At 35.3% G+C, this 27,409-nt stretch overlaps 1 protein-coding gene across 10 annotated transcripts in view; it reads left to right on the forward strand.

Moving 5' to 3' along the window:
- Window positions 1–27,409, forward strand: part of gdpd5b (glycerophosphodiester phosphodiesterase domain containing 5b) — a 90,715-nt gene that overhangs the window by 9,096 nt on the left and 54,210 nt on the right. For 6 of the 10 annotated variants that reach the window (XR_015509636.1, XR_015509631.1, XR_015509632.1 and 3 more), the window contains exon 2: window positions 18,698–18,872. Coding sequence is in view for 4 of the 10 variants with exons in the window: in XM_087284385.1 (XP_087140511.1) it covers window positions 18,756–18,872 (117 nt within the window). In the remaining 6 variants the exon portion in view is untranslated. Of the gene's footprint in view, window positions 1–6,633; window positions 6,900–9,442; window positions 9,523–18,697; window positions 18,873–27,409 lie in introns of all 10 variants that reach the window. The other 4 variants (XR_015509633.1, XM_087284386.1, XM_087284388.1 and 1 more) reach the window with 2 other exon arrangements.

The following is a 27,409-nucleotide window of genomic DNA, read 5'->3' on the forward strand; positions in this document are numbered from 1 at the left end:
GATGGGAAGCGTAACATTTTATTTAGATTTATTATTTAAGTTCAGAGATATAACTTATTTACCTCAGTAGCTTCCCTAAATGAGATGGTGATTATAAACATCACCATGGACATCTTAATAAAGGAATAAACAAATTAAGGGTGTTTGTTTGCTGAAATTCGTATTAAAATCAGTTTTATTTATATTGTGCAATGTATATTTGTAAAGTCTTTATGCATAGTGTGTGTGTATGTATATATGTATATTTATATATATATATATATATATATATATATATATATATATATTGTTAGATGAAAAACAATAAATCGTTGTTTGAATGCTGTAATGTTTAAATTATTTACCATTATAAACATGTGGAAGTCATGTGACCATCAGAAAGAACGCAGCATCTCATTTCTCACAGGACGCGTTCTATGTTCTCGTGTTCATTCTTCCGAGGACACCTGGCAAGACCGGTCTCCACAAGAACACAAGTCTGTGAAATCTTGGAATTGAGAAACAGTGGTGTTTGCGTCTGTGTCTGTGCCTGTGCTTGTGTGTGGTCACATGATGTGCGTTTTCAGCTGTAGTGTGAAAGGAGGGCTGCTCAGAAATGCTTAACGCCAGAGTGGATGTGGATCAATTTCGTTCTAAAATGCCATTTAAAGAACTATTAGTGTAAACAGGGCCTGAGTGTGTATTTTTTTCGCGAGCGGATTTGCAACAGGGGCAGGGCTCACCACGTAGATATGTAGATGTAATTCTATTTACATATACAGTAGTCAACATTGGAAGTGGATCAAAATTGTCCTGTAAGACAAGAATGTGTGTTGCTGAATAGTTTTTGGACCACTTTGTTGAAACGTTTTGATCCACCTCAAACGTTGACTACTATACTGTATATGCTTCCAGACTTGATTGGTTAAATAGTTGATTCAAATTGTATAAGAGGATTAGAGACCAGTTACCAATTTAGCAGACATTGTTAACAATGTCAATATCATATTTATGGTGTAAACCTGTGTACACAAATGTTTGATAATTGAATACACACTGTTTTGAATGTGATTTCTTGCATGATGAAAAATGATTGAGAAGTAGTAAAGACTTTTACGGGTCAAATGAGAATCGACTCCTTTAGTTTTGATCAACAAGCCATTGTCCAAACTACAGGAATTTGTACTTATTGTTTGAACACATGCCAAAGCATTTGCAATTTGCTTAAATCAGTAAGAAATTCCAGTCTTAAGTGAACTATAATCTAATTGTAACAGAGATCTTAACTTATTGTTTTGAAAAATAAACATTTCAATCAAAATAGAGCCAAAGAAATTACGAAAAACTGAAAAATGTGTAATCAAATGAGAATTTAACTGCTTTTATTGATTTAACATGACCAATAAACACACAACTATGGAATCATCTCACCGAATATGCAACATCAACAATCGGGAAATCGTTCCCAATTCTTTTGTACACTGCTCCATTTGAAAAACAGGACTGTTTTTGTACAGTTGTAGATTTACTGCTGCTTGCAAAACTATTTTTTACTGACAACTCTGATGGAAATAGTTTTTGATTAATCGTGCAACCATACACGAATGTTCTTAAAACTGTTGTTCAGCACAGCTTTAGTCTTTGTAGTGTGTTCATACGCAACTTTTAACAAGGATGTATGTAACATGATAACAGTTGGCTCTCAATGCAGTAGAAAAAACTTGCAACATGTTGTCATTTTCTCAAGTCTTTTTGTGAGCTGCTCTAAATATGCATGGCTTTAAACTGTTACAAGCCTGGAGAGTTCACATGATTACTGAAAGAAAAGAAAATCTGTGGCCAATATTCACATATTGCCCATTCAGTCAGATGTCACCTGTGCATTCTTTTGGTAAGATTTCCAGCGGCACATGGGAGAGTTAAAACTTTGCTAACCTTCATTTTAACCAGAACAATGTTCCCTCTGTGTCCGCATACCTCGAATGCCTTTGTCAGGTGCAGGTTTTCCCGGCAAATGTTTCAGCGCCTACTGTATTTTTAAGATCTGATCCAGAATTACTTTCTTCTCACCAGTTCACTGGACTTAATCACCAGGAGTTGTTGCAAACTGCTCCATTAGCCGTTCTTGTTCTTTCGGTATTAGCATTCAGGAGGGCAGTGGGTTCATCTGGATGGAAAACGTGCCAAGCTCAGCATCCCTCTGTTTGGAGTGAGTGAAGCCAACTGAGCACAGTATGTTTATCCTGGTTTGTTGTTGGTTTTGTTCTGTCCCTCGTGTGTAGGAGGTGTTAAGTTCTTCATTTTGTCTCACTCTTTTGAGATGTTTTTCGAAAACAATTTCAAACACAGCATTACAGAACTTACAAGGTTAGCAACTGATTTTATAATTGATTAATATCAAATTTTCACTAAGATTTGTGTTGTCAGTAAAGTTATTTGAGGCCGATGTTTTTATTATTCCACACAAAGTATTTTTTTATTTAGCAGATTTTAGTTCTGTTTTAGTTTTTTAGATACTATTTTATTTTATGCCAGCATACCAGAAACATGCCAGATTTTCCCTGACTGTCAAAACCAAGCCTTAAAAGGCTCCTAGGGAGAGCTTGACATGGGAGTAAATTCTAACCAAAGATGGTCTATTTACAGGCAGTCAATTAGATGGCATAAGAGGAATGATTGCTTAAAGAGCACCACTATGTGGTGTTGTTTCTTTTAGCTCCATTACTCTCCTGAATAAATTATAGGGTAGTTAATTAACCACATTTGATCTTTCAAAAACTAAGCTGTACCACATAAGCACAATGATGCATGGTGTGAGGTTGTATGACCTATCATCTTTAAAACGTGTTCATAATTACAGCTTCATTGTTTCTGATAAGCTTGTGTAAACCATGTCAGAGAGAGAGAGATTGTTTTTGTCAAATGTTTTATACAATCAGTTGCAGTTCCAAAACCGAAATACACAAAATGTTGATTATAATTGATAATATTTTAAACTAATTATTACTATTGTATAAACTTAGGGCTTTTGGCGTTGGTAAATCTTTTTAAGAAGTCTCATATGTTGACTAGTAAAAATAATAGTACAATTTAAAACAAATATAAACATAAAAAAAGACATTGAGTGATAGGCTAAATTATTTCTGCTACTATGTTTCTGTGCATTATGTGTATTATGCATTATTAAGGATTCACTTTATTAGTTTGGGAACATCATTATGGAAATCACACCAAATAAGGTTTAGAGTGAAATGGAGTTCATGTGACACATTGCTATGCTGCGTTTTGATGCTTAGAAGAAAAAAAGATTACTGCTGCTTGTTCAAACTACTTTTTTAAAATGAGCTGAAACAACACAATTATTGTCATTTTTTTTGGCCAATTTAATTGGTTTATGTTCAGTCAATTTAAATTTGTAAACCATTAAGTTAACCTAAGTGTTTTGTGTTGGTCCAACTACCTGGTTAGGGACTATCGTATAGCTGGTGCTAAACAAATTTATTGGATTGAAATCCTGGCCTCAATTAAATTGAGTTTATACAATGAGTTATTTTTTTGAGTGTAGCCAGGGCTACATGTGGATCATAATTAACCCAGAAATATATTAAAATATTCTAAGTGGGCATAAGAACTGTGCATATGCTATTTGTAGAACATAATTATGAGTTGTAATATTGCCATTTTAAAAATGCCTTTAAGCATATGACTCGTTATTGTTCCATAAGGTAAATATGTAGTGCATTGCGGGTCAGTTGTGATTTTTGGCTATTGTCTACTATCTCACATCCACCCCCTCCCTCCCCAAATGGCACCACCTGCTGCTTTTAATTAGTGCCAGAGAGTAACTAAAATATCCTGAGTATACAGACACAACCAGCTCTCATCGGTGGCATTTTAAATCATAGACTGTCTCCAGTCAGGGAGGAACGATCCGTCTGTAACGCTATATTGCTACCCTTATAATTACACTGATGGGCATTTAAGCACTGTAATGCGTAGGTCTGTCTATGAAAAAGTGTTTGGTGTATCTTGTCAACTGCTAAATAATGCCTAATTTTAATTGTTCCTGATTTAGTAAACAAATACAATTTAGTAGTGTTTAATTTAACTTTCTAAAACTGGTTATAAAATAATAATTAATATTATGTTTTTATTTATTTATTTATTATGGCCAGGGTATAATTCAAGTAAAAGTCACTATGTCCATACAGTGAATGTTTCTTCTAAGAAAACGTCAAGTGGAAAAATGATAGTGTCTAACGGTCATGTTCAAGGCTACAGTAGCGTATACAATAGAGGAAATGGACTATTTTTAACTCAAATCTATTACAGCGTCTTCAATCAATCAGAACAAGGTCTTCCTTTAGATGCTCAGTGTTCTGCTGACTGGGTTTTTTTCCCCATTGAAGATGTCCTATCCTTGTCCTGCGAGACATGACGAAAACTGTTTGCTTGATCTCTTCACCCTAGAGGATAGAGGACTCAGAGAGTGAAAAGGAAGAAGGAAGCTCGTCTGCCTTGTGGCCCAGTTCATACCTTCGCCGGTTCACGTTTTATCATGATTATGATAGCTGTCATGGAAGTCTATTAGTCATTTAGAAGTAGGAAATGAGGGACTTTGCTTATTTGTTTTTGATTGCCATGTGTCCCTTAACCAGACTAATTAATTTAGTTTGCAGAGACTGATAAAAACACACTACTGATTTGATTAGCTTTCCCCCTCCATTTTTGAAATTCATTCCTGTTAACCTCTTATATAAGGAATAAGTGGATTTTGACATGTATTGCTGGGTTCACACAAGGTGCTCTGGTTTTACCCACGATATGTGATTTTTTTTTTTTTTTTTTTTTTTTTTTTTTTTGCTTGAGTTCAATTATTTTAACTTGCACAGTAGAGTTTGAGTTTTAGGCGGATTCCATATACGCGTCATTAGTTTACCTCTATTTGTGCATTTGCATTGACTTTGTATGTAATTTACTCGAATTAACACTTGTATCCGCATTTGGTGTAAACCCAGGATAAGGAATTTGGTACAGTTAGAGGAAAAGAGGAAAAAAATTCTTAATTAAAAAAATAATGAATTGTCATAAGGGGTCCTGTGAGAGATGCTAGAAGTAAACTAAAAAACTACCACTGCTGGAAGCGTGGTCATTCTGTGGGCACCTTTTTACATTTAATGTGGAACTGTCATTTGGTGGCTCTATTCTGGACAAGAGTTATTCAAAACCTTGAGAAATGACTGGGACAACCTTTACTTTATTCACCAAGAGTTTGTCTTCTTGGTGATACATTCACTTTACGGAAAGGGATATCTAAAGCACAGGCTGGGCTAGTCGTCGCAGGATGTATTATGGCTGTGAGGCTAGTGCTGCGAAATTGGAAGAACTCAGATGCTCCCTCCCTCTAAGGATTGGATTGAGCTGATGAATTCTACTGTGTTATATGATCGTATGTTGGCAAGACTTCAGGACTGCACCCATACTTTCAATAAGAAATGGGGTTGCTTTTTATAGTATTTGGAAAGCATGTAAAGGAAAAATTAAAGGGTTGTCAATTTGGCTGTCTGTTGTGTTATTTTATATTTAATATTTATGTTATAATTGTTGTTTTGTAATTATTTTTATTATAATTTGTTTACATGGGCGAGGCAGTGGTGCAGTAGGTAGTGCTGTTGCCTCACCGCAAAAAGGTCGCTGGTTCGAACCTCGGCTCAGTTGGCGTTTCTGTGTGGAGTTTGCATGTTCTCCCTGCCTTCGTGTGGGTTTCCTCCGGGTGCTTTGGTTTCCCCCACAGTCCAAAGACATGTGGTACAGGTGAATTGGGTAGGCTAAATTGTCCGTAGTGTATGAGTGTGTGTGTAAATGTTTCCCAATGCATAAAAACTTGCTTGATAAGTTGGCGGTTCATTCCGCTGTGGCAACCCCGGAATAATAAAGGGACTAAGTCGACAAGAAAATGAATGAATGAATAATTTGTTTAGATTTTTTTCCTGACTGTTGATTTTTGTTTTGTGAATTTTATGTTGAGTGTTGTGTACAAGTTCAGTGACAAATAATAATAATAATAATAATAATAATAATAATAATAATAATAATAATTTGTCCAATTTATTTATTGTGTTTGTATCTCATAAGTAGAAAGATCTGTAGCTCATTATTTCTGTAGTCAACAGCCTAGGTTTGGTCCACACGGGCACTCCACTGTTTTCATGCTTAAAGTTGATGGACCCAAAATAAGCATAGAAGATGGGCCTAAAGCCCAACCACCATCGGCAAGTTGCTTATCTGCAAGCTGTTATCCCAACCCTGGCTCAAGGAGAGTCCCTTATATCCCCATTTCAGGCAGTGTCTCTCGCTCTTGGTTCTCAAAGTAACCTCAAAATTTCTAGCTGCTCACCTGTGCATTTAGAGGCAGAGCTTTTGACAGCTCTGCTCCCAGTATCACTGAGGTCGTCAAACTCCTGCTCTGCATTAGGTTGGTGATCCTAGCAGAGGGACCCTGTGTTGTGACTTTGAGCTCTGGGCTGATGCTCTGATGTTAAGAGAGGACTTGGAGTAGAGCTGCTGCTTCTCACTGTTGGAAGGAACCGGTTGAGATGGTTTAGGCGTATAGTTGAAATACCTGCAGTTTAATTTTTGGTCGATGTGTTCCAGGCATGTCCAACTGGGAAGAGACCCCAGAACAGAACAAACCCAGAATGCGCTGGCGGGATTATATTTCTCAGCTGGCCTGAAAAGGCCTCGGGATCTCTAAGGAAAAGCTGGAGGAAGTTGCAAGGGAAAAGAATAGATATGGGAATTGTCACCTGATCTAAGATGAGGAGAGGAGAACAATGATGTTGATGTGGATGGTGATTGGAGTAGTCCACAAACTAAATAAATGTCTGGATAAGCAACAACAACAACAACAACAAAAAATGGTATGCCGTTTCATTTGACTATAAATGGAATAAAGAATTCCAAAGAGCTGCAGCCAATTATTATTATTTTTTTTTCACAAAAGTCCTAGAATTGTGCCAAGCTTATCAGTAAAAGATACAGTCTGTAAAGAAATCTTGTGAGAAGTGAAGTTTGATTCATAGCAATGGTTTACGCTCCTCACAAATGATGTTGGGTCTGGCCATGAGACATTATAATGTACAGAAAGCTCCATAGTTTCCTTGACAATATGAAGAATTATTGTCTCTCTCTCTCTCTCTCTCTCTCTCTCTCTCTCACTCACTCACTCTTTCTCTCTCTCTTTTTCTCTCTCTCTCTCCCTCCCTCTCTCTCCTCGATACAATTTGATTGTGGTCACGTTTTTGCTCTCTGCCCGTGTAGATTGCAGTCCTCATGCATTCTCCATAGACTCATTTCATATCTTGACATGAGGAAATGACAAGAAAAAAATGACATGGGGGTTTATATGTTTTATTTATGTTACTATAAGATTGGCCTGAGCTGCACAGGCAGCATACTTTGCTGTCACATAAAAAAATTTCTATTAAAATATTTACGTCAAGAGCTGCCCTAAAATGTTAGAAAGCACTGCATAAATGCACAGTGGTAATGTTGTGCAGTGTCTGCATTCTGGGCCCTCTGAATTAACAGTTGGCCACATCAGCATTTTGCCATTCTCATTAGCATTCCGAGCAGGCTCTACTCTGTGAAGTTGGCACATCTTTCCTCACGTCAGAATCCTTGGATGAAACGGATCAATGTATAAAATCAATCAGTGGAGGACCTTTTCATCAATTTCTGTCACCAAGAAAAGCCTAATTGGATTTTAGCTGTTTTTCCATGTATAATATAGCATATACTCATATTTATTTAAGAAGTACACATTACTGTGAGCAGCAGCTACTTACAATAATATATTTACCTTACTGAAGTACTAGAGTAACAACTTAAACAATGAAAACCAATGTTAAACCCACTTATTTTGCTCATTTATTCTTTAAAATCTTTTAAAAATACCCTGCATATGCCTTTGATTTTCAGTATATCTCTGTCACATTTCTTTTTTTAAACAAAGCTCTGTCTTACTTCGAGACTAAACTTAACTGGAAGCGTTTTATATTCTCGTCCTTGAGAAATAAGATTGTTATAATACTTGAGACTGAATAAAACTTTTTGATGCGTTAAAGTAGCATGCATCATGCTACCAAGACAATCTTCCAGTGATTTTTCTTTGCACAACTAGGGCTAAGGCATATTTTTTTTGATTTGTTCAATTCCACCACTCCAAATATTATTTCACAAGTGGCTCCACTGTCTTGCTCCACTCAGACCATGTCTGTGTTTATTTAGGTGTGCTGTGGAAGAGGTCAAGTCTAAACTGTTTGTGGTCTTTGTAAATTCCAGCCTGAGGAGTTTTAAAAAGGCACTGTGAGTGTCTAATCTGTGGTCACATTCACTCCTTAGTTGTAAGGAAGTGTTTTAACTCTCTTTGTTCAAGGTATTTGGCAGTTTTGAGTAAGCAGATGGCGACTGGAATATCTTTTAGTTTGTAGAGAGAGAGAGAGAAAGTAAGGGGTGCTGACACAGCATTGGAAAGCTTCCATTTAGGAGGGTTTCAGACATAAACAACCTGTTAACATGAGTCAGGTCATGGCAGCTTGTATCATCTTTACTTAAAAATACGTGAAACCATGCTATATAGCCTACAAGCAAGTGAAAGCAAAAGAGTGGAAAAGAATATTTGGATGCAAATCATGATTTTGTTTAGAATAATGTACTACTACTACTACTACTAATTCTACTACTAATAGTAATAGTAATAATGTGCTTTTCATAACCCAGAATACTCTACACCATTCGCCAATTAAAAATAAGCATTAATAAATGCATCTTAAACATTTTTTTTAAATGATCCATGGTATGTTTGTGATATTAACGTTACGGTATGACACACCGAAGTACTTAATTTTGGTTGTCTTTCTCACAACTTATTTCATAACAGTCTCATATAAGGTCAGTAGACAGAAATTAGGTGGTCTAATGTCTGCACACATTCAACTAAATGAGCAGTAGTGGCTGAAATTGGATTAAGCACATTTTAGACCTCATGTACATCTGCATTCAGTGTCACACTTGTAATCGGATTGACAAAAAACACGCTACACTGCACCCTGGGCTTCTTAGATGCTAGCGTATCTGTTAAAATCTGTTTTCAAACTGAATCATATTACCTGTCCATTTTATTTTTGCAGTAATTAATGCTACATATGGTGTCTGTATTTGTAAAATAATACACTATTTCCCTTTTAACCATCTGTTATTCTGAACATCACTCTCTTTGAAGAATAAGACGAGCTAAAGAAAGCAATTTGTCTCATCCTGTGGTAAAATGCAACACCTTTGTCCTGTAAATCGATTAGCTTGGACATTTTACCACAGAATAAAAATGAAATGTCTGTGACTTTTTCCTAAGGCGAAGAGGTGATTGTTATCATTTTCTGCAATTGTCTCTTCACTTGTCAAGGACAGATGGCAGTCATTTGTTGCGCTGCTGCTTGAGGAGGTCTGAATTGCCTGCGGACACATTGCACCATGGTCAATTTGGTGAGACATTTTATTGACGTCTTAAATAATGAACCGGGTGATTGTTTAGTTTAGTCCCCAGGCTGTAAACTATTTAACTAACTAGTCTTAGTTCCATAAGTAATTTGCTCCAAGTATGTGGTGAACAATTGGGGCCAATCTTGTGTGGCCAAAATCCAGTAATTTTAACAGTAATCCAGACAATTGGGAATTTGTATCAGGTGGAAAAACAAATTTAGGAATTGTCACAATGACAATAAATAAATGAATAAATAACTTCTGTAAGAGCTGTTCTTTATACATCGCTACACTCTTGACGAACACAACAGACCTTGTGCGTAAAACTTCTTTAAGTTGGTTTTGATGTCTACATTTTATGAGACTGTCAGTAATATATACACAGTATAGATTGGTTGTTTTTGAAATAGTAGGTTGCTTTTTAACTCAACCTTTTATAGTCTGAGATTCAAACTGCTGAACTGTTTCCCTTAATGGAGGCTGTTTTCACAGTTTTTCTGGCAAAAGGAAATGAAGCAGCAAAAAAGGAATATTGTTCTCAAAATCTCGCCCATGTCATATCCCTAAAATATAGCGCAAGAGTCATCTAGTAGTGCTAAGCAGCAATGATTGCCTAATGTGTGAGTTTCTCTCGCAGGTTCTGGCTTTGCATGTGTTTTTATGCTTTACTGAAGTAAACATTCGGCTTTCTGTAGTTTATTGAACATTGTTTCCAAGGCATCACCATTATTTCTGCAGCTCTATAGGCGCCAATCTGCTGAACTAACTAGATTTAATAGATTTGTATTCAGTATATGAATATTATTTTAGATAGTATAGTATATGTTTATTTATTAAATATGCAAGTTAAAATCTCACCAGTGTTTCCGGTTCAAAAGTGGTTATGTATCTAAAAATGTAAGGAAAGAGTCTTAAAAAAGGTTTTAAAAGGTATTGAATTTCACTCTCTGATTCCTGTATATAGTCTAAGTCTGAGGACAAATCTAATCCAATCAGCTATCCCCATAACATTTGTATGATATTTTTTCAGGAAAACCTACTTCCCAAATTCTCAAACAATTTGCGACCATTTTGTAGAAATAAAGAATATGGGATTTGCTGATTCTTCTCTTTAAATTTATTTTATTAAAAAAAAAAGTACAAAGAAAAGATTTCCAATGTTTTCTGTAAGCAAATAAATATTATTTGATAAATATTAACCAATTATGATTTTGATAGCTGCAACACCACAATGTTGCATGTGTGTGACGTAACATAAATCCAATGAAATAAAGTTTTTACTCCATGGTTAATCATCTGGAAAATGAGTGTTCTAACTAATAAGCAATTACAAGGAATTCTTTTGCTCAGTCTGACATAATTTAGAACTTTTAGATGCTCAAAAGTGATCATTATGTTTCTATTTTTCCTGATGGCCAATAACAGACAGATCTGGACTGCAGACAGACCAGTCTAGCACTTTTACTCTGTGTTTACCAAACAATGCTGTGGCACAGAACGAGACTTGATCTAATATAAACGTCATCAACATGGCAGTACATGTTTCTCTATACTTCCAATATATGCCTCCATGTCAATTGTAAATTTGCACACATTTCCAGTCATTTGTATCATTTGGTTTGCTGCATCCCAGAAGCATGAAAGTTGTTTACTTGGCTTTACTTATTTTTCAAATGCCTAAAAAAACTGTCTAATGACTTTTGTCACAAAGTAAGCCATGATCCTGCTTCACTTGAAAAGACTGAGATGCTCATTTTATACACAAACATGAAGCCCTGATGTACGGCCGGTTCACCTGCTTACTGTTGAAATTGGATATGCCTTAACCTTTTTTCACTTTTATTTAGTCTCTGTCCCAACTTTTTTGGAGTACGTTTCAGCCATCTAAATTTACAAAATTCATTTCAGTTTGTCAGTGAAAAATTGGAAATCTTTTTTTTCTACACTTAAATTCACTTAAATACAAGTATGAGAATTTGCAAACCACAGATTCTTGGTTTCACTGCATATTACAAAATCTCTTTGGAGTTGAGGTCGTAAGAGACTTGTTGTAGAGTAAAGGCTGATTTATACTCTATTCTTTCTCTAGTTCTCTTGAGTGTGTGTCGTGAATGTGACATCATCGAAGTGCCTGCGGAGGTTTGCGCAACATGATTTTCGGCTGGTGGAGTGCACAGCATTTTTGAGACTCAAGCTAACAGTTCACACTGCACTGCATTAAGTTTGAGCTGAATATGAATCACTTTGAAGAGATTTTGTCTAAAACTGGTACAACTGTACATACACCTTTATGATCTGTCCCTGCGTGTTTATAGATTATTATAGTTTATTAGTGATAATCAGATCACCAATAATTCTTAGCTATAAATTGCAACAGCCATGGGAAAGAAGAAAGTTTTTTTTAGAAAGTTTAGAAAAACTTGACCGATAAGTTTGTTGAAACTGAAAGAGAGGCCATGCAAAAGTGTAGACCCAGGTGATTTTAATACACAATTAAAGATTTAGTTTTTCCACCGTTCATAGGTTTTACATTGATGTTACAATTTTACATTTTAAAACTATTTATTAGTTACAAAACTAAAATACAGATTATTTCTTTGACTGAAAAAGGATATTTGGATCTATCGGTTAGCAATATACTGATGCCCTATCTATGCTTTATTGGTGCTAAGGGTCAGGGAAGACTAGTATTGCCTTTTTAGCATATAAGTAGTGGACACAAACTAGCCAGACAGTAATGTGTGAAATGTAGAAAGGGCTAAATCTATATAAAAAAAAAGAAACATCAGTATTTTTTAGTAGGTGTACATTTTTTGGCTTTTATTATTGCCATAATAAAAAATATATTTGCAAACCAACCCTTGTTCTATTGTCATTAATATTTTAACATACTTTAAATTGTTAGGTAGAACTGTCCGAGATATGAACAAAAGCAAGTGATTCAACAAAGTTTGATTTTAAAAATCTTGAATCGTTATAAAAATCGTTAGAATCATTACAATAAATTGTAAAAAATAATTAGCTTAAAAATCTTAAATGATATTAATAAAATGACGTAGTTCCGTAAACTTCCTGCTTCTGTTTATCCATCTGACGTGTCAAGTATAAAAGCCTTGTCTGTTTCTTGATGTGCGCACACAGTCACGGAGGCAGGTGTAAGTATAAATCAACCTTAAGAAGCTTGGAGTAAAGTATAAACCAAAAATACTCCAACAATGACTTATGGCTTATTTACAATTTCATTTATTAAGATTTGAATGCATTTTAAAATCAGTTCAAAACAGGGTTTAAAAGTGAGTGTTTGGTTCTTCCCAAAGTGTTTAGTCATTGTTTAACTGCTCTCTCTCACCTGATAATTAAGAGAATTGCTGACCTGGCAGAAAGGTGATATATTTAATGAGAAGGCAGAGTTTTGTGTCTTCACTTAGGTCTTGTGTAACAGCATGTTTCCCTTTGAGAGGGTTCTTTTGAATACATAACATGCAGATGCCTGCATTTCAAATCAACTGTAACCAACCTTGATCATTTTTTGACCTCTTTTGTTTGTTTATTGAGCAATTTTTGGGTATATACTAATGAATAAATGCATGATGCTTTACTTTCATGGAGTAATGGTTCTTTTTGAACGGTTAATTTTAAATGTGTCATGGCACGCAAATGTTAAAATTATGTAAAAAGCCTTTCTGTCATGTCTGGCAGATCAAATTAACCCTATAATTATTCCACATGCACTATAGATGTCCATTCTCCTCCTCACAGATCCGCCACACACCCAGCATTAAATGCAGACGATGCTTAATTATTCAGCACTTCTCCAAAATGGATTCTCTGCATGGGAGTGCAACAATAATTGCTTTCTTTATAATTAAACTCTGACAACTAATTCACAGTAATGAAGACGAGCATTTGAATTTTATTTTGGTTCTGTAATAAGTCATTTGTCAATTAACACACCCTTGAAAAAGCATATTTCAACTTGCCTTGTAAAAGCTAAGATTTTTAACATCAGCTTTCAGATTTCCCTCAAAAATACTCTGTAAAACCCAATCATTAACTTTATCAAACAAAATGAGTGTAGGGAACACAAAGTTTACTGAAAGTTGATTCTACTCATTTGAAAAGAGTTTTGAACTCATTGTTGAAGGTAACAAGTTAATTAAATACCTCATTACTTCAAGTTAAATGGAGTAAGTTCATAATACTCCTATAGATTTGTTTAACTCATGGTTTGTTGCAATTGGTTTCCTCAAGCAGTTTGAGTTGCCTTAACTCATTAGGTTTAACAGTACTGAGATGGTTTGAGTTCTCTTCATTTGTTGGGTTTTATTGTGCTCAAATTGCTTCATTTACTCAAATGGATTAAGTTCACAGTACTCAGGATTAGTTTTTGAGTTTAAATGATTTGTTGCAATTGCTTTCCCCATGGTTTAAGTTGCCTTAACTTTTTGGGTTTTACAGTGTATGACATTTTTTTTTGCTAAAACAGATTATCTGATACTAGTACAAGAGTTTAACCCCCCGTGTGTGACCCTAAAATGCCAGGTACATGGACTAAAATTGTGCCTGATAAGATAAAAAAAAAAAAAAACAATAGATTAAAAACCCTAAATATCAACAGGAAACATTGAAACAATTTTGACCAGTTCATATAGCACTAATTCTGTTGGGAAAATGCTCTTTTTGTAACTAATTTCATTTAGAATTATTTGTATCTTTATTTTAATGTTTTTTTGTTGTTGTTGGTCAATAATCTAGAAAACAAAACAAAAAGAACATACATTTTAGGTGAAGTGTTGTCCAAATATTTTTTTTTTTTAATAAAAAGGGAATTATGAATTAAATTCAGGTAGACCTATTCTAAAAAAATATATGTATATATTTTTGAAAATTATCTTTTTTTCATAGATTTTGAGTTATGAATTACAGTATCGCTGTACTACTTCACTGAAAAAGTGTTGCATGCAGAACTGTTGCAAACAATTTATTTGTGTTGAATTTAAACAAAAAAATTTAATTTAATAATGTTCAACTTAATTTGTTTGTTCAAATTCAGCCCAAATAGATAGCTTAAAACCACCTAATGTAAAAAAAAAAAAATGTGTAAATCCAAGAAATCATCTTTCATCGTAATATGAAATAATAGTATCGAAACAACCCTTGTCTAGAACTATGTGCAGAAGCACCTGCAATTTATATTCACACTGCGGGAACTGGAAACAAGTTTAGAGTGCAATTTGGGAAAACTAATTTAGCTCTTACTTAAATGTAAAACTACAGTGATGTAAATGTACAATGTCCAAAACACTGTAGGTTACAAGACATACACATTACGTTATTGCCAGCCACAATATGTAGCACTACAAGTTGTCGTTCGTAGGGGACTTATTTAATCAGACAACTTAATGTATGTTTCAAATGTATAATCATGACATAATGACAACCACTTCCATCATTGCAATCAAGACCACAATTGCTTCAAGACCACTGTAACTTTTGAATGTTTATCACCGTTGAAATGAGAAGGCATAACTTTCATATTACATGTTGTTTAGTTAAATATTGAGTGTCCAGTTATGTTCATTCTTAAGCTGGTGGAGGGTTCATGCACATTAGCATGAGGACTTAAGGGTGATATAACTAACTCCCATTGCTCTGTTGAGCTGCCTAATTACCGGATATGCCTCCCAGCAGTGCAGTGCACATGAAAGACTGCTGCTGATCTCTATTCTCTCCCTGGTGTCCCTGATTACCGTTAGGGTGCACTCACCAGTGATGCATTAAACAAAAAAGCAGAGGAGGTATTCTGAGATATGATGTATCACGCAGTGGTGAAAAGAGTGCTGAAGTATCATACTCAAAAATTATCACTACTTGCCCAAACATGTAGTGCAAGTAGAGTAAAAGTATCTGTTGTAAATGTTTCTTAAAATATGAGTAAAAAGTAGCCCTTTTTAAAAGTACTGAAGAGTATTACACTGTGAAAAGTGGATGCGTTTACATGCAGTTTTTGCAGGGATGTGTAAACGTAACATTCTGTAGTGCATTTAGTGATCTTCCTATATGTTCCTTCCTTCCAACCATCCTTCCATTTCCTTGTTTTGTCCTTCCTTCATTCATTAATTTGTTTGTTTATTCCATCCTTTGTTCATTTGTTCTTTCCTACGTTTTACCCTCCCTTTATTCGTTCGCTCATTCATCCGTTTGTTCGTTCAAATTTTTGTTCCTCCCTAATTAGGTCCTTTGTTCAATTATTCATTTGTTCCTTCTTTCCTTCCTTCCTACCTTCCTTAAATCCCTGCTTTATTCATTTGGTCCTTTCTTAATTCCTCCCTTCATTATTTTGCTCATTCATCCATTCGTACGTTCATATTTTTGTTCCTTCCTTCATTAGGTCCTTTGTTTATTCCTTTCTTTCATTTGTTCACTCATTCCTTCTTTTGCTTGTTCCCTCCTTCCTTAAACCCTTCATTCATTTGGTCCTTTCTTCATTTCTCCCTTAATTATTTCACTCATTCATCCGTTCGTACGTTCATATTTTTGTTCATGCATTCCTTCTTTCGTTTGTTCGCTCGTTCGTTTGCTCGTTCTTTCCTTGAATCCTTCATTCATTCATTTGGTCCTTCCTTTATTCCTCCCTTCAATATTTCATTCAATCATCCGTTCATATTTTTACATTCAAATACGTTCATATTTTTGTTCTTTCTTTCTTTCTTTCTTTCTTTCTTTCTTTCTTTCTTTCTTTCTTTCTTTCTTTCTTTCTTTCGTTTCAATCCCTTCCTTCATTCATTTGACCCTTTCTTCATTTCTCCCTTAATTTGTTCATATTTTTGTTCCTTCCTTCATTAGGTCCTCTGTTTGTTCATTCATTCATTCATTCATTCATTCCTTCGTTTCTTCATTCTTTCCTTCCTTGCTTAGTTTGTTTAGTCCTTCCTTGAATCCTTCCTTTATGCATTTGGTCCTTCCTTCCATTCCTTGTTTGGTCCTTCCTTCATTTGGCCCTTCCATTCTTTATTAAATACATTTTATTGATTTTTTTTAAGGCTTTTTTTAAGGTTTAGTGATTTCAGTCATCATACAGCTGACATCCTTTATTTCCTCATCACTGACATGCAGTCTATAAAAAGTCTCTGGGTCGTTGCGTGTAAAGATTTTGGACATCTTCTTGGATATTGTTAATGCTTCCAAAATGTTTGCTGCATTTTAAACGCCCATGACTTGAGGTTGTTCAGTATGACGCAATTTACTTTCTGTGTGCGATTTGATTGGACAGGAATCGCAGGACTGATTTTTCTACTTTAGCCAATCACCATAGACATGAAAGAAATAAAATAGTGACTGCAAGTTGAAGGAAAGTAGTGGCGTAAAGTACTGATACTGCACTAAAACTGTACTGAAGAGAACGTAAAAGTACACATTTTTAAAACTACTTGGCAAATTACAATTCCTGAGAAAAACTACTCAATTACACTAATTAGAGTATTTGTATATGTTACTTTGCACCACTAGTATCACACTTACGAATATAGTGACCCTCATGAGAGGCAGTCTGGTAATTACTTCAGATCATTTATTATGTATTTTTTAAACACTGCTTTATTTCTCTATAGATCAGCCTGCCATATTTAACTTGGGGAAAAAAGTCATATTTTCAGGAATTCTTCAATAAATAAAAATACAAAAGAACTGAAATAGCATTTTTAAAGCTTTAACTATTTACTCCTTCATTAAAAAGTATTCTTTTTTTTTTTTTTTCAAAAACAGTTCTAACCTTAAACTTTAGAAGAATGCTGTAAACATATTTCCTAAGTATTAAACTTTTTCGCAGGTTTATAGCTGAGATCCCACAATAGACAATGTAGACAGCACATCTCTGTCAGCTTTTCCATGGTGCTTGGATTTGTGCAAATGAAAAGCTGTCTCATTAGATGACAGTGTTTTGGCTGAGGCCAGGGCCGCCCTGGTTTTCCTGATAAGGGTTGCAGAGGCTTAGTCCCTCTCACACGGAGACTGATAAGCAGTGGAAAATCTCTGAGCTGAGGCTGCAAGAATGTGAGTTTATTCTTCAGGGTTATTCAGCAGTGATTACTACAGGGACAGTGGCAATCTGGTGCCTGACACACATGAACACGAGAGGTTGAGGGTCCACTACTGTTCTGCTGGCAGTTTTCATGTGTTGATAGGATCCACAGGCAGAAATGAGTCTAAATCGTTCTCCTACAATCTTACGAATGTGATGAAAATATTGTGAAATTTAATTGCAATATAAAATACCTTTTATAGTTTAACTTTTTAAAATGCTGTTTATTTTGGTGATGTAATGCTGAATTTTCAAAAAAAAAAAAAAAAAAAATCCATTCTTTACGGTTACACAATTCTTCCAAAATCTTTTAGTTAACCAGACAGTTAAGAAACATCTTCTTTTTATTATCAGTGTTGAAAATTTTACACATTTATATATTTATTTATTTTAATTTTTATATATTTTTTTTGTGAGACCATTCAATATTGTACAATTTTTATCAAAAGTAAACCTTAAATGTTTCTTTCTTTTATTTCAATTTTATCTTATTATTATTATTATTATTATTATTATTACTATTATTATTATTATTATTTTATTTTATTTTTTTATCTTGTATATTATTTATTGCTGTTAATGACTTTTAATTGTTAGAATATATTTTTAGAATTACAGAAAGTGGTATTTGTAAAGTGTGGTAAAGTTGATCTGTTTTTTTTTGCCATGACATAGCCAGAGAAGCTGATTTGGCTATAAAATCACAATTCTCCGTCTCTTGTAAGACCATTCAAAATTTTCAGTTCTAAAATTTTAAAGAACATCATTTGTTTAAAGTATTTTTTTTTCTTTTTTGCAACAATTTCCTTTCTGTCACATTTAATCGATTTAATGCATCACTGTTGATAAAACAATTTGTAGTAAAAATTTGAAAGACAGGTTAAGAACAAAAAATAATCTAGAACCATTATCCACAATTATGGATATATACCAAATCTGGAACAGCCAGAGCTGTGGCAATGTTAGAAATGGACTCTCAGTTATTTACTCCACCCCTCATATGATTTATGGACATGTCAGCCATTTGAAGTGTCACATGGTGCCAATGCTAATCTGCTGTTTGTTTTATGCAGTGCTCTGTGTGTCTTTTTTTTACAGGGTCCTTGGCGGTCATTGGGATGATAGTGAAGCGGGTTGGAGTCTGGATTGAAGGAGCATGGTGAAGCACCAACCATTACAGGTCTACGAGAGACAGCTGTGTTTGTCATGTCTAACCGGGATCTACGGCTGCCGCTGGAAACGTTACCAGCGGTCACATGATGACACCACCAAGGTGAGTTTCCCCGTCGTCTAACCATCTGGCTGTGATCTGAAGGGTTTATTAGAGCTCAAATCCCACAGCTAATATTTTACATGTGACTTCTTTTAGTTCATCGCATACATGCTGTTTGACCTGAGCCTTTTTTTTTTTTTTTTTTGAGATAGAGAGAGAGATTTCCACACATTCATCTAGACTAGTTTCAGCATCAAACTTTTTGTACACTGGCTGAATGTCTGAAGCATGTGACACAAAAATGGAAACAGTCATCATCTGATTGGATAAATTCTACAGGATTTAGCATTTTTCAAGGTTCGGCTGAACTTGAAGTTGTTGAGAACTTTATTTCAGTATGTTGATGTACTTCCGACTCAAAATAATTATTGGGCGGGGCTTTGCTTTTTGCGCATCATTCACTCATAGTAAACTAATGGTAGGAGGGGCGTGGTTAAGAATATTGTGGCTGAAGCCCTTAAACTGACTACAATAGAGGACTACCGCTCCAAACACAGAAGCAAAAGGTCAGACTTTAATTAAAGAATACTAAATCTAATTTTTTTTAGCGTACTAAATTGCATAGATTAAATGTTCACCTAAAGCACAACAATGCTTTTCAATTTTGATGTCACACTGACTAAAATTAATGTCAGGACTTCGCCTCATGGAAAAAGTAAGCCATTGTGTTTACAGCAGTGACAACTGATGCTTATGATCAACTAAATACTAGGTTTTCTAAAGTCTAATTAAAAATAAAAAGTAGATTGCAGCAGATGATTTCTAAATCTGTCCAGTTTTAAAAAAAAAAAATTACATTTTAGTTGTTTATAGACCTGGATATCCTCCTGGTGCTCAGGTTTCCCCCACAATCCAAAGACATGCGGTATAATTGAATTGGGTAAACAAAATTGGCCATAGTGCATGAGTGCATCTGTGAATGTGAACGTGTATAGGTGTTTCCCAGTACTGGGTTGCAGCTGAAAGGGCATCCCCTGTGTAAAACATATGGCGGAATAGTTGGTGGTTCATTCCACTGTGGCGACCCCTGATAAAGTATGGACTGATCTGAAGGAAAATGAATTAATGTCTTTTAAGGACATCAACATTGCATTTATACTCCATTAAACATGCTGCTCATCAAAACAAGCAATTGGTTGCTTTACATGTCAGTCAGATGGATCGCTTTGATGATGTGAGTCATTTAATAATTTTTCAGGTATTTGAACTATTCAAAATCAGCAAAGGGTCATTAAACTCATTTAGTTCCATATAATCAGACTATGCTATCTGTTGTCCTGTAGAGAAGGGTTTTTTAAAGTGGTTTGTGGTGAACATTAGGGGGCCTCAGGACAGTGATGGGGAATCTATAGAAATTAATAGAGAAATAAAAAAATAAAAAAAACAATCTCTAATTTAATTAATAAACAAAATAATTAATATTAATTTTGAGACAAATATTATAAGTGTAAAATATATTTACAAAACGCATTCAAATAAATTCAAATAAATAAATCCATTTCAAATAAATGAAATGCATTCAAATAATAGGATACTAAATAATATCCTAATTGAATTGAAATAAAACATAGATTAAAACAGTCGATTTAAATAAATACAATTGGAAATAAATGCAGTATAATATACAGTATTACGCCTTGTGTGGCTCGGAGGATGAAAATAGATAACCCAAACATTATTTTTTAAATTGAGACATTAAATGACATTAGCTGCTATGGATCGACACAGACAACATAGGTTGCAAAAAGTGGTTTGCTTAATTTACAATTAAGATAAAAAAGAAAAAAAAATGAATCAACTAAAGTATATTTACAATTAATTTAAAATAATGTACAATTAATACAAAATAACCAGACAAATCAATTGCATCAAACCTTATAGAGGGAATGAAAATAAGCGGTGCCAAATCAAAGAAAATAAATTAAACACCCACTAACTAAACACTCCCCACCTCTAAATAACATAAGATAAATCCAAAAATACAACATTCGGCATTACACGCCTCTCACTAAACTGCACTCACTAGAAAAAACATAAAAATGGTAGCACCTGCTTCCGAACTGATGGATTAACAGAGAATAAACTTGGGTTGTGTAAAATGCAAGTCACTTGACGTACTTCACTTTCACTTCCCATTTAACAGATTTAAGCAGATTTAGCTTGAACGTTCTGAATAAATGTACAACTAATAAAAAAAAAAAACGAATAAAACTAAAGTGAACCAGAGAACAGGACAGGCACATGTCACACGGAAAGACAGAGCAGTGACAAGAGACAAGGATCCCCCCAATCTGTCATCACTGAAGCTCTTAATTGACTCCCATCCTCTTCTGATTGATCCACTCGTAAAACTCCACGAGCCAATCGGAACACATAGATTTTAGAAGAACAGCAGACAGCAAATAAAAACGGAAAGGGGAGGAGCAAACAACAGAGCAACACCCCCAGGCATGTAACAATCAGCGGTGCACAAACCTGTTCCTGGAGATCTACCTTCCTGCAGAGTTCAGCTCCAACCCTGATCAAATATCAAATAAATTGAGTGTAGTTAACTCAATATTTACTGAACGTTAATTCTACTCATTTGAAAAGAGTTATGAACTCCGTGTTGAAGGTAATGAGTTAATTAAATACCTCATTACACTCGCACAACTTAAATGCTGAAAGTGCACAGTACTCATATAGATACGTTTTTAAACTCAAATGGCTTGTTGCAATCGGGTTCCTCAAACTGTTTGAGTTGCCTTAACATTTTGGGTTTTACAGTGTATACACACACACAGTGATAACTAAACAAAATACTTAAGTCCCATTTCTAATATAATGTTTCACAAATTCACAAACGTTATACACAAAACTTTTACATTTTAGAATGGGAGTCCCTCATACAAGGATCATCTTATTTAGTGCTCAGTGACATCAAATACCCCTACTTTAGAAAGGCACTTAGCTTTGTAATGTTTACTTAACAACATACACACTTGCTGACTGTTTTGAAAGTGTACACGGGTCAAATGAGGAGTCATCGATTCCAAGAATACTTTGAGAAGATCAAAGTTCAGATTAGTCACTGTGGGTCACTGTGCAGTATAGGGTCAGGCCAGACATTCATTAGCCCATATCCAGCTGTGTCCCGGGTGTCCTTTATCTGTAATCAAGATATGTTTATTCTTCTTTGTTTAATGCATAGACATTAGTGCTGATGTGTCAATATGAGAACACTAGGTTATTCAGAAACTCCAGGACATTAAAGTGTCAGCCACTGACAGTAAAACTTTTCTCTTTATAATGTTTTTGAATGAACATTTTTACTGTATACATGTGAAATGAACAGAATAATGAGCATAAATTGATTATAAAACAAAAGGGAGAGTGAACCGCTCATTAGAGACTTACAGACTTTAATGTATTTAGGTGATGTTCATAAAATCAATCAACCTCAGCAACCGAGAATTAATTAATTATCAGCCATATTAACCATAGTCCTCTTTCTGAGGGTCTTTTTGATTGTGGTTTCCTCGCGTAAGCTTCAATACAATCCAGTACAAGTAAGTAAGGATCAGTCTTTTATGAGTAAAAGCACTTTTTGTCTAGTATATCACTTCCATGCAGTTAATTAAAGGACATGCGCTGAGCATCGGGGGAGTTGTGATGTTATTTATGTGTGTTGAAAGAGCTGCCTGAAGACTGCCAACAAACGGTATTATCCTCATTGCCTAATGCAGTGAGCGAGGACAAGAGTCCACGAGGGGGGACGTTCTGCTTTAGAAGACTTTAATCAAAACATTGCAGGTCTGTATTCTGCTTACTTTTTTTCTGCTAACTAGCTCAGCAGCTGTAGATAGTTCAGCTTTATGGCCCTGATATACTCACAATACAGTTATTTTATTTGTTCTTTATTTAGAAGTAAAATTAAAGGACTGGTTCTCCCAAACGTTAAATTCTGTCATCATTTATTCACCCGTTACTTGTTCCAAAATTGTTCGAGTTTTTCTCCTGTTGGACTCAAACAAAGATATTTTGAAAAAGGCTGGAAACCTGTAACCATCGATTTGTTTTTCCCACTATGGAAGTCGATGAATACAGGTTTTTAGCTTATGCCTTCTTTAGTAGTCAAATAGGTGTGGTATATACTATTAACAAACGTCCTATATATATATATGGCATTTAGATTTAAGGGGTCATGAACTGCTCAACTGGCTCCAAGTTGATGGTGCTTTGCTGCTACGCTTTTATGCCATTATGCGGCATTATGCAGCATTGACAAACACGTTTTATAGTGCAGCACTTTCTGCATCTGGTGTGAAAGCCACTTCACTAATACTCATTCATCAATTCATTTTCTTTTCGACTTGGTCCCTTTACTAATCTGGGGTTGCCATAGCTGAATGAACCGCCAACTAATCCAGCACGTTACGCAGTGGAGGACCTTCCAGCTACAACCCGTCAATGGGAAACACCCATACACTCCCATTCACACACATACACTATATACAACTTAGTTTACCCAATTCACCTATAGCACATGTCTTTGGACTTGTGGGGGAAACCGGAGCACCCGGAGGAAACTCGCACAAACATGGGGAGAACATACGAACTCCACACAGAAATGCCAACTGACCCAGCCGAGGCTTGAACCAGCGACCTTCTTGCTGTGAGGGGACAGTGCCATCCCCACTAATACTCACTACACTGCAAACAGTCTATAATAACAAAGTAGTAATAACCATGTAATAACTGTAACTCACAGCTGTGTGGCGTAACATTACTGTCGCATCTATAGACCTTTTTCTTGGCAGCTACAAGGAGGGCGCCATAGCGACTAGCGTCTTCAGGTAGAATGTTTAGAACTTCCGTTTACAGCTTTTACAACTGGTAATTTGCGCTTCGAAAACGTATTTCAATAGCGTTTTGCATGGATTACGGAGTGTTTTTGTGACCCACAACATTGAAAAGTGCATGTTAATGCCGTTTTAATCTGTCATGTGGTTCAAGCGCGAGAGAAAAACGTTCTCCTAGTTCACGTGTCTGCAGTCAGAAATACAGTGTGTGTTTGTGTGTGTTGTTCCCCGGCCTGTCAGCTGTTAGCTTAGCGGCTCTTCAACACACACGCGCACACACACATGCAATACTTCACTGAATTATATTCTGGCTAATTTGCTGTTCATTCCAATCGCGAGCCGTTAATGTTTAATTTAGTGTGTTGTGTTTACCACAGTTTTTTTTTTCTGTCATTTCAAAATGTCACTATTTTCACTTTGTCACAGTTATTAAATCAGTGTGTTAATGGGACAGTACAGTAGGCTATGTGTGTGTGTCAAACATTTTGGAGAATTACATTTGTTTGGGTTGGTTATATATTTGAAAGAAAGAAAAACTGTTGACTTTACCATCGACGAATCTTCATTTAAACATCAGAAGATGCCGTATGACAGTTGTTTCCCATCCTATTAGATTTTTAAATCCATTTTTTAAATGATCAGTCCAGGAGGTGGCGCTGATCGACAACAGTATTAGTTGAAAGATGATGATAAAAGCAGGTAAAATAGATTAAAACTATCATTTCAAAGCTGTCCAAAGGTGACCGTTTATACGCATCAGCTGCCGACCAGAAGTTCTCAGCATTCTCCTTGCGCATACACGCAAAGCATAATGGGTAATTTTGTGTTCTGAGAAACCGGTCTATACTCAGCATTTTATTAATTTAAATCCTGCTTTGAATTATGTCTCGTAGGGCTGAATGAATCAATGGCAATTTTTCATTCATATTTTGTCAGTAAAGCTGGCTGTGTAATCCGCTGTAAATCTTTAGCACCTGCTTTCAGATGTAGCCGCGTTTGCTGCACAGAGCTATAGTTCACTATATAAGCTACACAAAAATCAGACCATTTAGGCTACACAAAAATCACAGACAATTTAACCAACATGATTTTGAAATCTGAGATAATCATTTTGCAATTTGCCAGCTGTTTGCATCGCTTCTCTGTAAACTAAGGCTCTGTGTTGCTGCTACATCTGAAAGCATGTGAAAATAGCATGTTTAATAGCATACGTTTACCCCAATCTTACCTCGTAATTTAAATCAATAGTTTGAAATCAATCATTTTATGAGATGATTCTGTAGTTGTTCAATAGTTATTTTTATTCAGTAGAAGCAGTTTAATATTCCGGTGTTTGATTTCCAGTGATTTGATGTACTACTTGTGGCACGGTGGTGCAGTGGGTAGCGCTGTTGCTTCACAGCAAGAAGGCTGCTCTCTCGCATTCACACACATACAAGCCTCGGCAGGGTCAGTTGGCATTTCTGTGTGGAGTTTGCATGTTCTCCCCGTTTTGGTGTGGGTTTTCTCCAGTTTTGAGTTTGCTCCAGTTTCCACTCAGTCCAAAGATATGGGCTATAGGTGAATTGGGTAAGCTAAATTGGCTGTAGTGTATTTGTGTAAATGCAAGAGAATCTCTGACAAGATGTGCAAGACAATCGCGGCTTTTGCTGAATTGTGATCTAGATTTCATTCCAATTAATCATGCAGCAGTTGTTTGAAGACAAATCCATTGTAAAAGGCCAAAAAATAGACAATTTCTTACCGACACAGTCTGGAACTAAATTGATACAGTTTTACACTTTTCATTGATAGTTGATACACTTTTTTTCTAATGTTGGCTAATGCAACTTTTTTTTTTTTTTTTTTTTTTTACACAAGATATGCAACACAGCTTTTTGTTTTCTATAGAGCATTTTTATTGTTGGGCTGCATAGACCTATGTCTTCCTTTATTTATTTTTTTTACTACTACACTGTTAGCGAAGCAGTGATGTAAAAGCTTTAGTGAAGGTGGAGTTCAGTGAGAATATTACATAATAAACTTGCTCCTTTCACATCCTGTCGTTTTGGCAGATTTACTTCAATATTAGCTGACTAACGTGAAAATGTTGTGTTCGGAAACTTCTTGGATGTTTTATAGCATGGTGACCTCATTTATGTCAAATGTTCAAGTAAATTTAGAATTCTCCGTTTATTTTGATTCTTTTAAAATACAAATATCAGGCCTGTAGCCAGCCTGGTGAAAGGGGAGGTTCTTTTTTTTTCTCAAAAATGTGACCTTTTTGAAGTTATTTACTTCATTTTCTATTTAATTATTTAATATCTATTAATAAATAAATCGAGTGGTCATCATAACCACACATTTTTATGTACCAAAAATAATTCCTAAAGATTTAGAATCAAGAAATGTGAACAAATACTTATTTTTTAAATACAAACTTATTACATAGGAAAAAATAAGAATCTGTTAAAGCTTAAAAATTAAAAACTGTAGCCTATTGTCATTCATCAGGCAAATAACAAACAATAATAATAATAATAATAATAATAATGATGATGATGATAATGATGATGGCGAAGCAGTGGCGCAGTAGGTAGTGCTGTCGCCTCACAGCAAGAAGGTCGCTGGTTCGAGCCTCGGCTCAATTGGCGTTTCTGTGCGGAGTTTGCATGTTCTCCCTTTGTTCGCGTGGGTTTTCTCCGGGAGGTCCAGTGTCCCCCACAGTCCAAAGACATGCAGTGCAGGTGAATTGGGTAGGCTAAATTGTCCGTAGTGTGTGTGTGTGTGTGTGTGTGTGGATGTTTCCCAGAGATGGGTTGCGGCTGGAAAGGCATCCGCTGCGTAAAAACTTACTGGATAAGTTGGCGGTTCATTCCGGTGTGGCGACCCCGGATTAATAAAGGGACTGAGCCAACTAGAAAATGAATGATGATGATGTTGATAATAATAATAATAATAATAATAATAATGTAGAGCTTCATGATTTTTCTAGTCCCTCTTGAAAAAGGTACATTTGAATATTCATGGATAACAACAATAACCAAATTAATATTTAAATTTATTTTACAACGGGCCGCTTTTGGTGCTTCACACCTTTTTATTGGTAATTTTTTCTTTTAAGAATAAGGTCCAAGATTTAATTAAAGTTACTTGTAAAATGTTTTCTCTATTTTAAAACTTACATTAGGTCAGTAATGGAAGATGATTCACTTATGTCAGATAGTATGTTTTCTTGCACAGCTGGATGTAGGACTAATCATGAACAATAATTGTTCGCATTGGTCAAAACTGATTAGCTGAAGTCACACTGAAGCAACAGCTAACAGAGGATTCCGCTTGGTCTTAAAGCCTTTTTGATGGGTTATTTTTACAACTTATGATGGCATAGCCTCATAATGGCCTTTGTGGGAATGTGTACTTATGTTCTGTGTACTCTTTCTTATGTCACTGAGTGAAATGCTACTAAACACCATCTAGTTATTTTCCTTTTCCATGATGTCTCCAAGCATTTGTGGAGACCAAAAACAAACAAGTGTAATTCAGTCTTTTATATGTGTGTGTTTTAAATTATGCTAATTAAGCTACTAAAAGTCCTGAAGGTGCATTTATTAAATGTTTACTTTTGTTCTGAGAGATAATTGCCTTAGAGCATTGTTGCTTTCAGATATGTTCTCTGTAAAGGTCCCTGTGGGAGACGAAAGTTGGGACACAATT

The sequence above is a fragment of the Danio rerio genome, chromosome 15 (assembly GCF_052040795.2).
Source record: "Danio rerio strain M-AB ecotype USA chromosome 15, GRCz13ab, whole genome shotgun sequence".
Taxonomy (NCBI): domain Eukaryota; kingdom Metazoa; phylum Chordata; class Actinopteri; order Cypriniformes; family Danionidae; genus Danio; species Danio rerio.